This window comes from Anopheles nili, chromosome 3 (genome assembly GCF_943737925.1).
Source record: "Anopheles nili chromosome 3, idAnoNiliSN_F5_01, whole genome shotgun sequence".
Lineage (NCBI taxonomy): Eukaryota > Metazoa > Arthropoda > Insecta > Diptera > Culicidae > Anopheles > Anopheles nili.
Genome location: NC_071292.1, coordinates 35,275,085 through 35,287,500, shown reverse-complemented (window position 1 = coordinate 35,287,500; position 12,416 = coordinate 35,275,085). Strand labels below are relative to the sequence as shown.

Here is a 12,416-nt window from a genome sequence, read left to right as displayed (position 1 = left end):
CAAAGCAAGTTACTGAATGTAAACGAGCTGAAAGTTTATTCATGAGCGATCATGAACTCGGTTGACATTTAGATCGTGCGAAATTGTAGATCAGGCTTGAAAAGTGCATAACGTTGATCTCAGTACGTCTGTCTGCGCGATCTCGGTTGGTTCTGCAGACTACCGACGTGTTCGGCTGATTTTGAATTTTAAAAAATTACATCATTCCAAAAACTACTTTTTGAAGTTCCTCTAGACGTTCAACTAGAGGAAGTCTGCGCAGGCAAAAAGACGTAGTATGAACTTAGATACTGAAGAGTGAGGATCGGATACACATATCTATAAAATATTTTGCATTTTACTCGTGGTGTTGTAATTTGGGTAAACGTGTTTTAAGGTAGTTTACTAGAAATTCAGTTTATAGACTCATTATTCAGCTTTTGAATCACATCAACATAAACTATGCTTATTCATCCATAAAGTGCAAATTGTGAATAAAATGTGAATGTTAAAGTTATAAGTGAAGTGTATAATGTATATAACATTGTTTATTATGTGATAATTGATAGTTGATGATTGAATTGATTGAAAGATTTCTAAATTAAAATCAGTGGTATCAAAACTTCGCTGGGATAAATGGTAAATTTCAAAATGTTTAAAATCCTAACAATATCTTTACAAAGTTGAAAAATAACTGAAGTATCAAAATTACATTATTGTATTAGGGCACAAACCTTGTTGCAATGTGTTTTGAAAATTTTTACACATAACAATGTTTAAATTTTTTTTTGAAGAATATTTTAATTGGAGATATACAGGAAAATATTATTAGAGAAAGCAAATCTGTTCCGCAACGATAAAAAAGGCTATGATTCACTATTTACTGCGAGATAATTTACAATAACAGAATCAGTAACAACAAAAAATTAAAGTAAACAAATTTTTAAATAGTTGCTATTAAATTTATCAATTGATTTCATTAAATGACGTCATGATAAATCATTGAAAATGAAAATAAAATGGGACAGGGAATAATATTTAAATTTTACCTCATACAATGATTACGTACAACCAAAACCACAAAAAAAAAGAATTAAATGAAAAAGAGCATTGACAGTAGAGTGAAAAAGAGCATTGACACTCCTTTACGTTAAAAGTGTGCAATCTAAGCATATATTTTTCCAATTCAAGAATAAAATTTCGATTCTACAACATAAAGCAGAAAGGAGAATCAGAATATCAATGGGTTGAACGCAACATTTTGAGACATATGTACGTCACACCAAATTTGGCTATTTATATTTATGGATTTTAAGAAAGGTATAAGAAGGTTGAATGTCGCTATATTCTAGTGGTGGTAGTTTTGGTGAGCTGGAGCCTGATGGTGGTACTGTGGCTGGTAGTGTTGCTGGGGAGCCTGGTATCCCTTGATCGGCTCACGATGGACCTCAGCGATGAATCCGCTCTTGCCCTCGACGTGGTACTTGACAGTGCGCTTGTGACCATCAGCATCGATCAGGTAGTATTCTCCCTGGGTGGTGTGGTCCTTGCGCGACTCCTGTTGTCCGTGCACGTCTCCGGTGTGATCATCATGCACATCATAGTGGTATTCGTAGTGAGCAGGGGCATAATGTTCCTCTTCGTGGTGATAGTTTTGTTGGTGGCCATAATGGCTTTGAGCGCTGACCGCAGCGATGATGGCAAGAACTACAATGATCTGCAGAAGAATAGAATCAAGTTGAAACGAATTCGACTAGTTATGGAATCACTGTGAAAAGTACCTTCGAATACATGTTGATAGATCTGTAAGCTACTCGGTGGAGCTGTGTTGTTTCGTTCGTGAACCGATGGATTGTGATGTGGGAAAATGCGTTGCCTTTCTTTATATAGGCAAGTGAAATGCACAATTTTGTTTCATAATTGTATAGCAAAAAAGAGAAAACAACCCAGAAGCCGTCGAAATTTAACGGGCTATTGTGAGTCGTGGTGATCTGGATTTGCCAAATTCAACAACCGGTATCACTAGATCCTTCGAGTTGAAGTGAAAGGATAGGAACGGGAATAAAAAATGTTCCAAATTTTTGAGACGTGCTTTTATTGAAGCGTCGAGTAGTGAATGGTTATGTTACGAGTTTTGACGGTGTTAGTTATGTATAAAGAAAGCGTTTCATTGTCAAGGTCAGCGAGATATCGTAATCAACAAACGAATGATCGAATGGTCAAATGAAGGTACCTTTAGATTTGATTAAAACAAAATTTGATTCTTATGAATAATGTTCGGCAAATGCGGTAAAACTCAGAGAAGAAGATGTAAATATTTGTTTGATTATCTATGACCAAAGCTAGTAAAAACACAGAAAAAACATTTCGTGAGGATTGTTTGTGATGAATGAGCTTCATGTTTTATTTTTATATTGTATGTTCTGATGTAGTGTAGTGTAAGCATTCGTTTATGTTTCATCAAAATGTCTATTTCAATAATCAACCAATATGGATTGTTTGACCGTACTATAAGATATTACATGAAAAATTTGTGACATAGTTCGAAAAAAGTCGTTGGAATGATGAAGTGAATCTTGTTTATGATTTCGTCAGAGCTTTCTTTCGATTTTGTATAAGGCTATTTTCATGGAATAGATCGCTTATTCAAACAAATTATAGCATATCAATCATATCAATCATAGCGTATCAATCATGAAATACATTCAATAATTCTACACTTTCCATAACTGACTAACTATAACGTAGTTAAGCTTTTGCATTTTATGCTAGGTGAGAATGGGGACTTCCGATTTATTTTTAACTTCCTTGATACTCTTCAACTGTGAACAGTTAGGCAAGTCCATTCCTAAATTTTCAAGAATGTTTTTATTGATGTCATCTAAGGAAAATAAATGTTATTTTTATTATGATTTATTTAATGACGGCCTGGCCGTACTTAGATTTGAATAATTATTTGTGAGCTGAAAAGCCTTTCCTCCCAACAGCCACTAAGTGCATTATCCCGAGCTAAACAAAGCCAATGAAAATATGTTTAAATTTATGCGAACATTTTTGTATGAGACATCAGTAGTAATAGAATGAAAATTTTTGTGAGAAGCAGCAAAAGCACTTCAGAAATAATGTAGCATGGTGAAAGGAAATTTGTGGCTAGCCTGAATGTACGTTTAATATATACTGGGAATGCTAATAATACCTAATAGAAACAAGCATCTGCAAATAATGTAGTTTGCTTTTCATTGAGCTATGCCAGAAATCTACGGAGATATAGAAATCAGATATGTATAGGTATCGATTGTGCTCTTTCGCACACAAGCATTCAATACAAAGTCTCGAATATCAAACACAGTAGTACAAATGAGTTCACACGAGTAAGGAAAACTGAAAACATTAGGTTTGTAAACGAATTGACTATTATATTTTATCTATGAGGTATTGAATGATGAATGTCGCTATATTCTAGTGGTGGTAGTTTTGGTGAGCTGGAGCCTGATGGTGGTACTGTGGCTGGTAGTGTTGCTGGGGAGCCTGGTATCCCTTGATCGGCTCACGATGGACCTCAGCGATGAATCCGCTCTTGCCCTCGACGTGGTACTTGACAGTGCGCTTGTGACCATCAGCATCGATCAGGTAGTATTCTCCCTGGGTGGTGTGGTCCTTGCGCGACTCCTGTTGTCCGTGCACGTCTCCGGTGTGATCATCATGCACATCATAGTGGTATTCGTAGTGAGCAGGGGCGTAATGTTCCTCTTCGTGGTGATAGTTTTGTTGGTGGCCATAATGGCTCTGAGCGCTGACCGCAGCGATGATGGCAAGAACTACAATGATCTGCAGAAGAATAGAATCAAGTTGAAACGAATTCGACTAGTTATGGAATCACTGTGAAAAGTACCTTCGAATACATGTTGATAGATCTGTAAGCTACTCGGTGGAGCTGTGTTGTTTCGTTCGTGAACCGATGGATTGTGATGTGGGAAAATGCGTTGCCTTTCTTTATATAGGCAAGTGAAATGCACAATTTTGTTTCATAATTGTATAGCAAAAAAGAGAAAACAACCCAGAAGCCGTCGAAATTTAACGGGCTATTGTGAGTCGTGGTGATCTGGATTTGCCAAATTCAACAACCGGTATCACTAGATCCTTCGAGTTGAAGTGAAAGGATAGGAACGGGAATAAAACATGTTCCAAATTTTTGAGACGTGCTTTTATTGAAGCGTCGAGTAGTGAATGGTTAAGTTACGAGTTTTGACGGTGTTAGTTATGTATAAAGAAAGCGTTTCATTGTCAAGGTCAGCGAGATATCGTAATCAACAAACGAATGATCGAATGGTCAAATGAAGGTACCTTTAGATTTGATTAAAACAAAATTTGATTCTTATGAATAATGTTCAGAAAATGCGGTAAAACTCAGAGAAGAAGATGTAAATATTTGTTTGATTATCTATGACCAAAGCTAGTAAAAACACAGAAAAAACATTTCGTGAGGATTGTTTGTGATGAATGAGCTTCATGTTTTATTTTTATATTGTATGTTCTGATGTAGTGTAGTGTAAGCATTCGTTTATGTTTCATCAAAATGTCTATTTCAATAATCAACCAATATGGATTGTTTGACCGTACTATAAGATATTACATGAAAAATTTGTGACATAGTTCGAAAAAAGTCGTTGGAATGATGAAGTGAATCTTGTTTATGATTTCGTCAGAGCTTTCTTTCGATTTTGTATAAGGCTATTTTCATGGAATAGATCGCTTATTCAAACAAATTATAGCATATCAATCATATCAATCATAGCGTATCAATCATGAAATACATTCAATAATTCTACACTTTCCATAACTGACTAACTATAACGTAGTTAAGCTTTTGCATTTTATGCTAGGTGAGAATGGGGACTTCCGATTTATTTTTAACTTCCTTGATACTCTTCAACTGTGAACAGTTAGGCAAGTCCGTTCCTAAATTTTCAAGAATGTTTTTATAGATGTCATCTAAGGAAAATAAATGTTATTTTTATTATGATTTATTTAATGACGGCCTGGCCGTACTTAGATTTGAATAATTATTTGTGAGCTGAAAAGCCTTTCCTCCCAACAGCCACTAAGTGCATTATCCCGAGCTAAACAAAGCCAATGAAAATATGTTTAAATTTATGCGAACATTTTTGTATGAAACATCAGTAGTAATAGATTGAAAATTTTTGTGAGAAGCAGCAAAAGCACTTCAGAAATAATGTAGCATGGTGAAAGGAAATTTGTGGCTAGCCTGAATGTACGTTTAATATATACTGGGAATGCTAATAATACCTAATAGAAACAAGCATCTGCAAATAATGTAGTTTGCTTTTCATTGAGCTATGCCAGAAATCTACGGAGATATAGAAATCAGATATGTATAGGTATCGATTGTGCTCTTTCTCACACAAGCATTCAATACAAAGTCTCGAATATCAAACACAGTAGTACAAATGAGTTCACACGAGTAAGGAAAACTGAAAACATTAGGTTTGTAAACGAATTGACTATTATATTTTATCTATGAGGTATTGAATGATGAATGTCGCTATATTCTAGTGGTGGTAGTTTTGGTGAGCTGGAGCCTGATGGTGGTACTGTGGCTGGTAGTGTTGCTGGGGAGCCTGGTATCCCTTGATCGGCTCACGATGGACCTCAGCGATGAATCCGCTCTTGCCCTCGACGTGGTACTTGACAGTGCGCTTGTGACCATCAGCATCGATCAGGTAGTATTCTCCCTGGGTGGTGTGGTCCTTGCGCGACTCCTGTTGTCCGTGCACGTCTCCGGTGTGATCATCATGCACATCATAGTGGTATTCGTAGTGAGCAGGGGCGTAATGTTCCTCTTCGTGGTGATAGTTTTGTTGGTGGCCATAATGGCTTTGAGCGCTGACCGCAGCGATGATGGCAAGAACTACAATGATCTGCAGAAGCATAGAATCAAGTTGAAATGAATTCGACTAGTTATGGAATCACTGTAAAAAGTACCTTCGAATACATGTTGATAGACCTGTAAGCTACTCGGTGGAGCTGTGTTGTTTCGTTCGTGAATCGATGGATTGTGATGTGGGAAAATGCGTTGCCTTTCTTTATATAGGCAAGTGAAATGCACAATTTTGTTTCATAATTGTATAGCAAAAAAGAGAAAACAACCCAGAAGCCGTCGAAATTCGACGTGCCATTGTGATTCGTGGTGATCTCGATTTGCCAAATTCAACAACCGGTATCACTAGATCCTTCGAGTTGAAGTGAAAGGATAGGAAAGGAAATAAAAAATGTACAAGATCTTTGAAACATGTTTTTACTGCTACGTAGAGTAGTGGATGGTTGAGTTGCGAGGTATGAGGGTATTAATTATGTACAAAGAAAGCGTTTCATTGTCAAGGTGAGCGAGATATCGTAATCAACAAACGAATGATCGAATGGTCAAATGTAGGTACGTTTAGTTTTAATTTTGTTTTATTTTGACTGGACAAACCAATTGCTCTATTTATTTGGGATTTCGTGGCATATATGTGAGCTAGTGTTGATCTAATTTAATTAGGAGGAAACATTGTTTTATTTATGTGTTTGGTGATTTAACAAATTTCAAAACCAGTCCTATTCATTGTTAAATGACAGTATTGAAAGCCCTAATTATGCGTTAATTAAAAAAATAAAATAAAAAAAATTATTTTCCTGCGGACTTGTTTTTAAGCAACTTTCTCTTGCGTTTTGAATTAAACGATCAGAATTTTTTTCAACGCATGTACACTTTGTGAATTTAGCTGTTTGCTAAGTTGCTTTTTACTAGTTGCTATAATTGCTATGTGTTCATTTTAAAAATATTTGAAACTTATTTACGATTAACTAAAATGCCAGCTTATAAGGAATCTTGGTTTTTGATCAATAATTTATTTTTTTGTGAGATTGTAAGGTTTTATATTGAACCAAATCATTTCACTTTTGCAACATTTAGCGTAATGATTAAAATGTAGACAACCACATCCACGCACTAGAGCTGTTAGATTTTTTAAAGGTTATTAATTTATTTTGCTTCAACATATTGCATTTAAAAAGCTTTTAAGTAAGTGTATAAGAGAAAGGTTGCAGCAAATAAGTTGAGGCTTAATATTATGTGTATTGGATTTGTCTCATGGCATCTGTTTTAATATCGAATGGAGTAATTTGACGTTATTACGGATATGTGTTTTCTAAATAAATTCAGAGAGGTGAGTATAAATATAAATTATTATTCTTTTTACTTTTGTGTACGTGGTGATTTATTTGACGGAAATAAAAGGATAAGTAATATATGCTGCGAACGTATATTAAAAAAATGTTATGATAGGTTTTATGCACAAAACTACGCCAATTTATCAGTGGCCAACAGCATAAAACTCTTTGCAAAAGCAAAACTTGCTTAAGACCGAAAAATGTGGATTTCGTGACAGCCAACAAGTTTCCTACCAGTTTGACCAAAGTTCTCTAATTGAGGTGAAAGGAGCGATATTGGAGCGATAACCGTTACATAACTATAGCAGCTCTGGTTGGTTCATCTACAAAATCCATACAACTGAAAACTTGTGTAAGTTTCTTTTCGAAAATGTACGATGCAGTTTGTATCGTAAAATTTAATTATACTATTTTGTACTTTTTTGCAATGTTGTCACTGTTAGAAAAGTGACTTTCAGTTTTCTTTTTTTATCACAAATAGCCTGCAATGCGGAAACTACAATAATAACTTGTTGCTTAGTTTCAATATTTGTTCTATACAACCTTCATTATGAAATTTCATTTTTTTAAATTTTCTATTGAGTATTTATTGTAATAAACATGTTATATGTATATACAATAAATACTTAGTACTACATGTATTAAAAATGTTTATTTATACATTTAAATATAAAGAAAAAATATTACGTAGAAATTAATTCCATTGGCAATTTTTAATTACAATTTTTTGTTCTGAATTTCATAGGAAAAAATGGAAACAAAATGCGTGATTGAATCTTGCTTGAAATGATGATTTCATCAAAATCGTATATTCTACCATTTCCTTATTTAAATTTTTGGCGCTAATGTCAAAAACGGTAATATATTTTCTAATATAGGCATATGTGACGTTGTATTCTTCTGCCGTAAATATCAAATAAGCTATGAGTCCACACAACTAAGGAAAACTGGAAACATTAGGTTTGTAAACGAATTGACTATTATATTTTATCTATGAGGTATTGAATGATGAATGTCGCTATATTCTAGTGGTGGTAGTTTTGGTGAGCTGGAGCCTGATGGTGGTACTGTGGCTGGTAGTGTTGCTGGGGAGCCTGGTATCCCTTGATCGGCTCACGATGGACCTCAGCGATGAATCCGCTCTTGCCCTCGACGTGGTACTTGACAGTGCGCTTGTGACCATCGGCATCGATCAGGTAGTATTCTCCCTGGGTGGTGTGGTCCTTGCGCGACTCCTGTTGTCCGTGCACGTCTCCGGTGTGATCATCATGCACATCATAGTGGTATTCGTAGTGAGCAGGGGCATAATGTTCCTCTTCGTGGTGATAGTTTTGTTGGTGGCCATAATGGCTCTGAGCGCTGACCGCAGCGATGATGGCAAGAACTACAATGATCTGCAGAAGCATAGAATCAAGTTGAAACGAATTCGACTAGTTATGGAATCACTGTGAAAAGTACCTTCGAATACATGTTGATAGACCTGTAAGCTACTCGGTGGAGCTGTGTTGTTTCGTTCGTGAACCGATGGATTGTGATGTGGGAAAATGCGTTGCCTTTCTTTATATAGGCAAGTGAAATGCACAATTTTGTTTCATAATTGTATAGCAAAAAAGAGAAAACAACCCAGAAGCGATCGAAAAACGACGGGCTATTGTGAGTCGTGGTGATCTGGATTTGCCAAATTCAACAACCGGTATCACTAGATCCTTCGAGTAGAAGTGAAAGGATAGGAACAGGAATAAAAAATGTTCCAAATTTTTGAGACGTGCTTTTATTGAAGCGACGAGTAGTGAATGGTTATGTTACGAGTTTTGACGGTGTTAGTTATGTATAAAGAAAGCGTTTCATTGTCAAGGTCAGCGAGATATCGTAATCAACAAACGAATGATCGAATGGTCAAATGAAGGTACCTTTAGATTTGATTAAAACAAAATTTGATTCTTATGAATAATGTTCAGAAAATGCGGTAAAACTCAGAGAAGAAGATGTAAATATTTGTTTGATTATCTATGACCAAAGCTAGTAAAAACACAGAAAAAACATTTCGTGAGGATTGTTTGTGATGAATGAGCTTCATGTTTTATTTTTATATTGTATGTTCTGATGTAGTGTAGTGTAAGCATTCGTTTATGTTTCATCAAAATGTCTATTTCAATAATCAACCAATATGGATTGTTTGACCGTACTATAAGATATTACATGAAAAATTTGTGACATAGTTCGAAAAAAGTCGTTGGAATGATGAAGTGAATCTTGTTTATGATTTCGTCAGAGCTTTCTTTCGATTTTGTATAAGGCTATTTTCATGGAATAGATCGCTTATTCAAACAAATTATAGCATATCAATCATATCAATCATAGCGTATCAATCATGAAATACATTCAATAATTCTACACTTTCCATAACTGACTAATTATAACGTAGTTAAGCTTTTGCATTTTATGCTAGGTGAGAATGGGGACTTCCGATTTATTTTTAACTTCCTTGATACTCTTCAACTGTGAACAGTTAGGCAAGTCCATTCCTAAATTTTCAAGAATGTTTTTATTGATGTCATCTAAGGAAAATAAATGTTATTTTTATTATGATTTATTTAATGACGGCCTGGCCGTACTTAGATTTGAATAATTATTTGTGAGCTGAAAAGCCTTTCCTCCCAACAGCCACTAAGTGCATTATCCCGAGCTAAACAAAGCCAATGAAAATATGTTTAAATTTATGCGAACATTTTTGTATGAGACATCAGTAGTAATTGAATGAAAATTTTTGTGAGAAGCAGCAAAAGCACTTCAGAAATAATGTAGCATGGTGAAAGGAAATTTGTGGCTAGCCTGAATGTACGTTTAATATATACTGGGAATGCTAATAATACCTAATAGAAACAAGCATCTGCAAATAATGTAGTTTGCTTTTCATTGAGCTATGCCAGAAATCTACGGAGATATAGAAATCAGATATGTATAGGTATCGATTGTGCTCTTTCGCACACAAGCATTCAATACAAAGTCTCGAATATCAAACACAGTAGTACAAATGAGTTCACACGAGTAAGGAAAACTGAAAACATTAGGTTTGTAAACGAATTGACTATTATATTTTATCTATGAGGTATTGAATGATGAATGTCGCTATATTCTAGTGGTGGTAGTTTTGGTGAGCTGGAGCCTGATGGTGGTACTGTGGCTGGTAGTGTTGCTGGGGAGCCTGGTATCCCTTGATCGGCTCACGATGGACCTCAGCGATGAATCCGCTCTTGCCCTCGACGTGGTACTTGACAGTGCGCTTGTGACCATCAGCATCGATCAGGTAGTATTCTCCCTGGGTGGTGTGGTCCTTGCGCGACTCCTGTTGTCCGTGCACGTCTCCGGTGTGATCATCATGCACATCATAGTGGTATTCGTAGTGAGCAGGGGCGTAATGTTCCTCTTCGTGGTGATAGTTTTGTTGGTGGCCATAATGGCTCTGAGCGCTGACCGCAGCGATGATGGCAAGAACTACAATGATCTGCAGAAGCATAGAATCAAGTTGAAATGAATTCGACTAGTTATGGAATCACTGTGAAAAGTACCTTCGAATACATGTTGATAGACCTGTAAGCTACTCGGTGGAGCTGTGTTGTTTCGTTCGTGAATCGATGGATTGTGATGTGGGAAAATGCGTTGCCTTTCTTTATATAGGCAAGTGAAATGCACAATTTTGTTTCATAATTGTATAGCAAAAAAAAAGAAAACAACCCAGAAGCGATCGAAAAACGACGGGCCATTGTGATTCGTGGTGCTCTCGATTTGCCAAATTCAACAACCGGTATCACTAGATCCTTCGAGTTGAAGTGAAAGGATAGGAACGGGAATAAAACATGTTCCAAATTGTTGTGCTAGTTATGTGCAAAGAAAGCGTTTCACTGCCAAGGTCAGCGAGATATCGTAATAAACAATCGAACGAGTGAATGGTCGAACGACCAAATGATCGAATGTAAGTTACTTCAGACTTAGCATTAACTTAAATTAATCGTTATGAATAGTGTGCAGAAAATGAGGTATAATGATCGTCAAATCATGAGTAAATATCGCTACTATCTAGGGTTGGGTGATATTTTGTTTGTGAAATATCTCCCACATCTTCTAAAGATCTCTTTTACGTATTGGGCAAGTTTGTTTTGATTCCTAGGGAGAAAATCGTATGAGACGTGTTCAATTCCCTAATAGTTCTGGCAATAATCACAAAATATTGGTTGGGTATCCTTTACATAAGCAACAATTATCTGAATTTATATTTCCTGCCTTGCACCCTATTTATAATCAACTCAGTCACTATGCCATCGGTTCCGGATGGTTGCTGTAAGATTTCCGTGTTGTAGCAGTAATAATAGGCCGAAGCATGATATTATCTGATAGTGGCGCCTATTTTTTTTTAACTTTGTTATAGTGACGGCCTGGCCGTATTGTTTTTTTAATGCTAGATTATTCATAATAATTAAGTTATTTCAAATTCACAATACACAATTTCAGATTCTAAAATTCAATCCATGTTTTTTCATTTCCAAATTCCATTTCTGGTGGGCATTTTCTCTCATCAATCGTAAGGATTGCGTCTTATCCCGGGTGAGCTCGGTTAATGTATCTATGCTATTTTGCTGGAATAGCAGAAGACAGCTCTAATAGAACCAGTTGCTGCTCATTGAACTTATTGCAAGTAGAAAGCCTTTTGTGAGAGATTCTACAGATAATTAAGAATTATTGGCTCAGTGTGGTAAATATGTTAAGAGATTCAAGGTATTCGTGATTATTATATGCTTTATTCTTAAATACAATACATTATTTCTTATTAATAGCACTTCATACTTTTGTAAAATAATAACTTCTATTCGGATTTGTTTAGTTGAAAGTTCTTGTTCAAACTTATCTCTTTTGTAGTAAATAGTAAGTAAGTAAAACGATTCGTTATTATATAAATAAAACACAGTAATAAAGACTCGTTTGATTTTATTAAGATTAGTGTTTGGCAACAAATTTTTAGTATTTTTCATCATACTTGTGGTGGTAGTTGACAGGGGCTTCATGGAAACCCTTGATAGGTTCGCGGTGCACTTCTGCAATGAACCCACTTTTGCCTTCCACATGATATTTTACGGTGCGCTTATGACCATCTGCATCGATGAGGTAGTATTCTCCGTGCGTGGAATCGTCTTTTCGTGCTTCGTGTTGCC

At 35.8% G+C, this 12,416-nt stretch overlaps 6 protein-coding genes across 6 annotated transcripts in view; 1 reads left to right on the top strand and 5 right to left on the bottom strand.

Moving 5' to 3' along the window:
* LOC128724146 (uncharacterized) overlaps positions 1 to 12,416 on the top strand; it is a 29,875-nt gene that overhangs the window by 13,280 nt on the left and 4,179 nt on the right. The window lies entirely within an intron of this gene.
* On the bottom strand, positions 1,296 to 1,803 carry LOC128723197 (larval cuticle protein A2B-like). Its single transcript, XM_053816915.1, has 2 exons — positions 1,761 to 1,803; positions 1,296 to 1,696 (listed from the first exon to the last, which is right to left on the bottom strand). The coding sequence occupies exons 1-2, from the start codon at positions 1,770 to 1,772 to the stop codon at positions 1,328 to 1,330; spliced, it is 381 nt and encodes a 126-aa protein (XP_053672890.1). The 5' UTR covers positions 1,773 to 1,803; the 3' UTR covers positions 1,296 to 1,327.
* On the bottom strand, positions 3,334 to 3,927 carry LOC128723194 (larval cuticle protein A2B-like). Its single transcript, XM_053816911.1, has 2 exons — positions 3,872 to 3,927; positions 3,334 to 3,807 (listed from the first exon to the last, which is right to left on the bottom strand). Exons 1-2 carry the CDS (start codon positions 3,881 to 3,883, stop codon positions 3,439 to 3,441), a joined length of 381 nt encoding a protein of 126 aa, XP_053672886.1. The 5' UTR covers positions 3,884 to 3,927; the 3' UTR covers positions 3,334 to 3,438.
* LOC128723196 (larval cuticle protein A2B-like) lies at positions 5,445 to 6,031 on the bottom strand. Its single transcript, XM_053816914.1, has 2 exons — positions 5,983 to 6,031; positions 5,445 to 5,918 (listed from the first exon to the last, which is right to left on the bottom strand). The coding sequence occupies exons 1-2, from the start codon at positions 5,992 to 5,994 to the stop codon at positions 5,550 to 5,552; spliced, it is 381 nt and encodes a 126-aa protein (XP_053672889.1). The 5' UTR covers positions 5,995 to 6,031; the 3' UTR covers positions 5,445 to 5,549.
* On the bottom strand, positions 8,191 to 8,723 carry LOC128723195 (larval cuticle protein A2B-like). The gene is made up of 2 exons (XM_053816913.1): positions 8,668 to 8,723; positions 8,191 to 8,603 (listed from the first exon to the last, which is right to left on the bottom strand). Exons 1-2 carry the CDS (start codon positions 8,677 to 8,679, stop codon positions 8,235 to 8,237), a joined length of 381 nt encoding a protein of 126 aa, XP_053672888.1. The 5' UTR covers positions 8,680 to 8,723; the 3' UTR covers positions 8,191 to 8,234.
* Positions 10,241 to 10,825, bottom strand: LOC128723193 (larval cuticle protein A2B-like). Its single transcript, XM_053816910.1, has 2 exons — positions 10,779 to 10,825; positions 10,241 to 10,714 (listed from the first exon to the last, which is right to left on the bottom strand). Exons 1-2 carry the CDS (start codon positions 10,788 to 10,790, stop codon positions 10,346 to 10,348), a joined length of 381 nt encoding a protein of 126 aa, XP_053672885.1. The 5' UTR covers positions 10,791 to 10,825; the 3' UTR covers positions 10,241 to 10,345.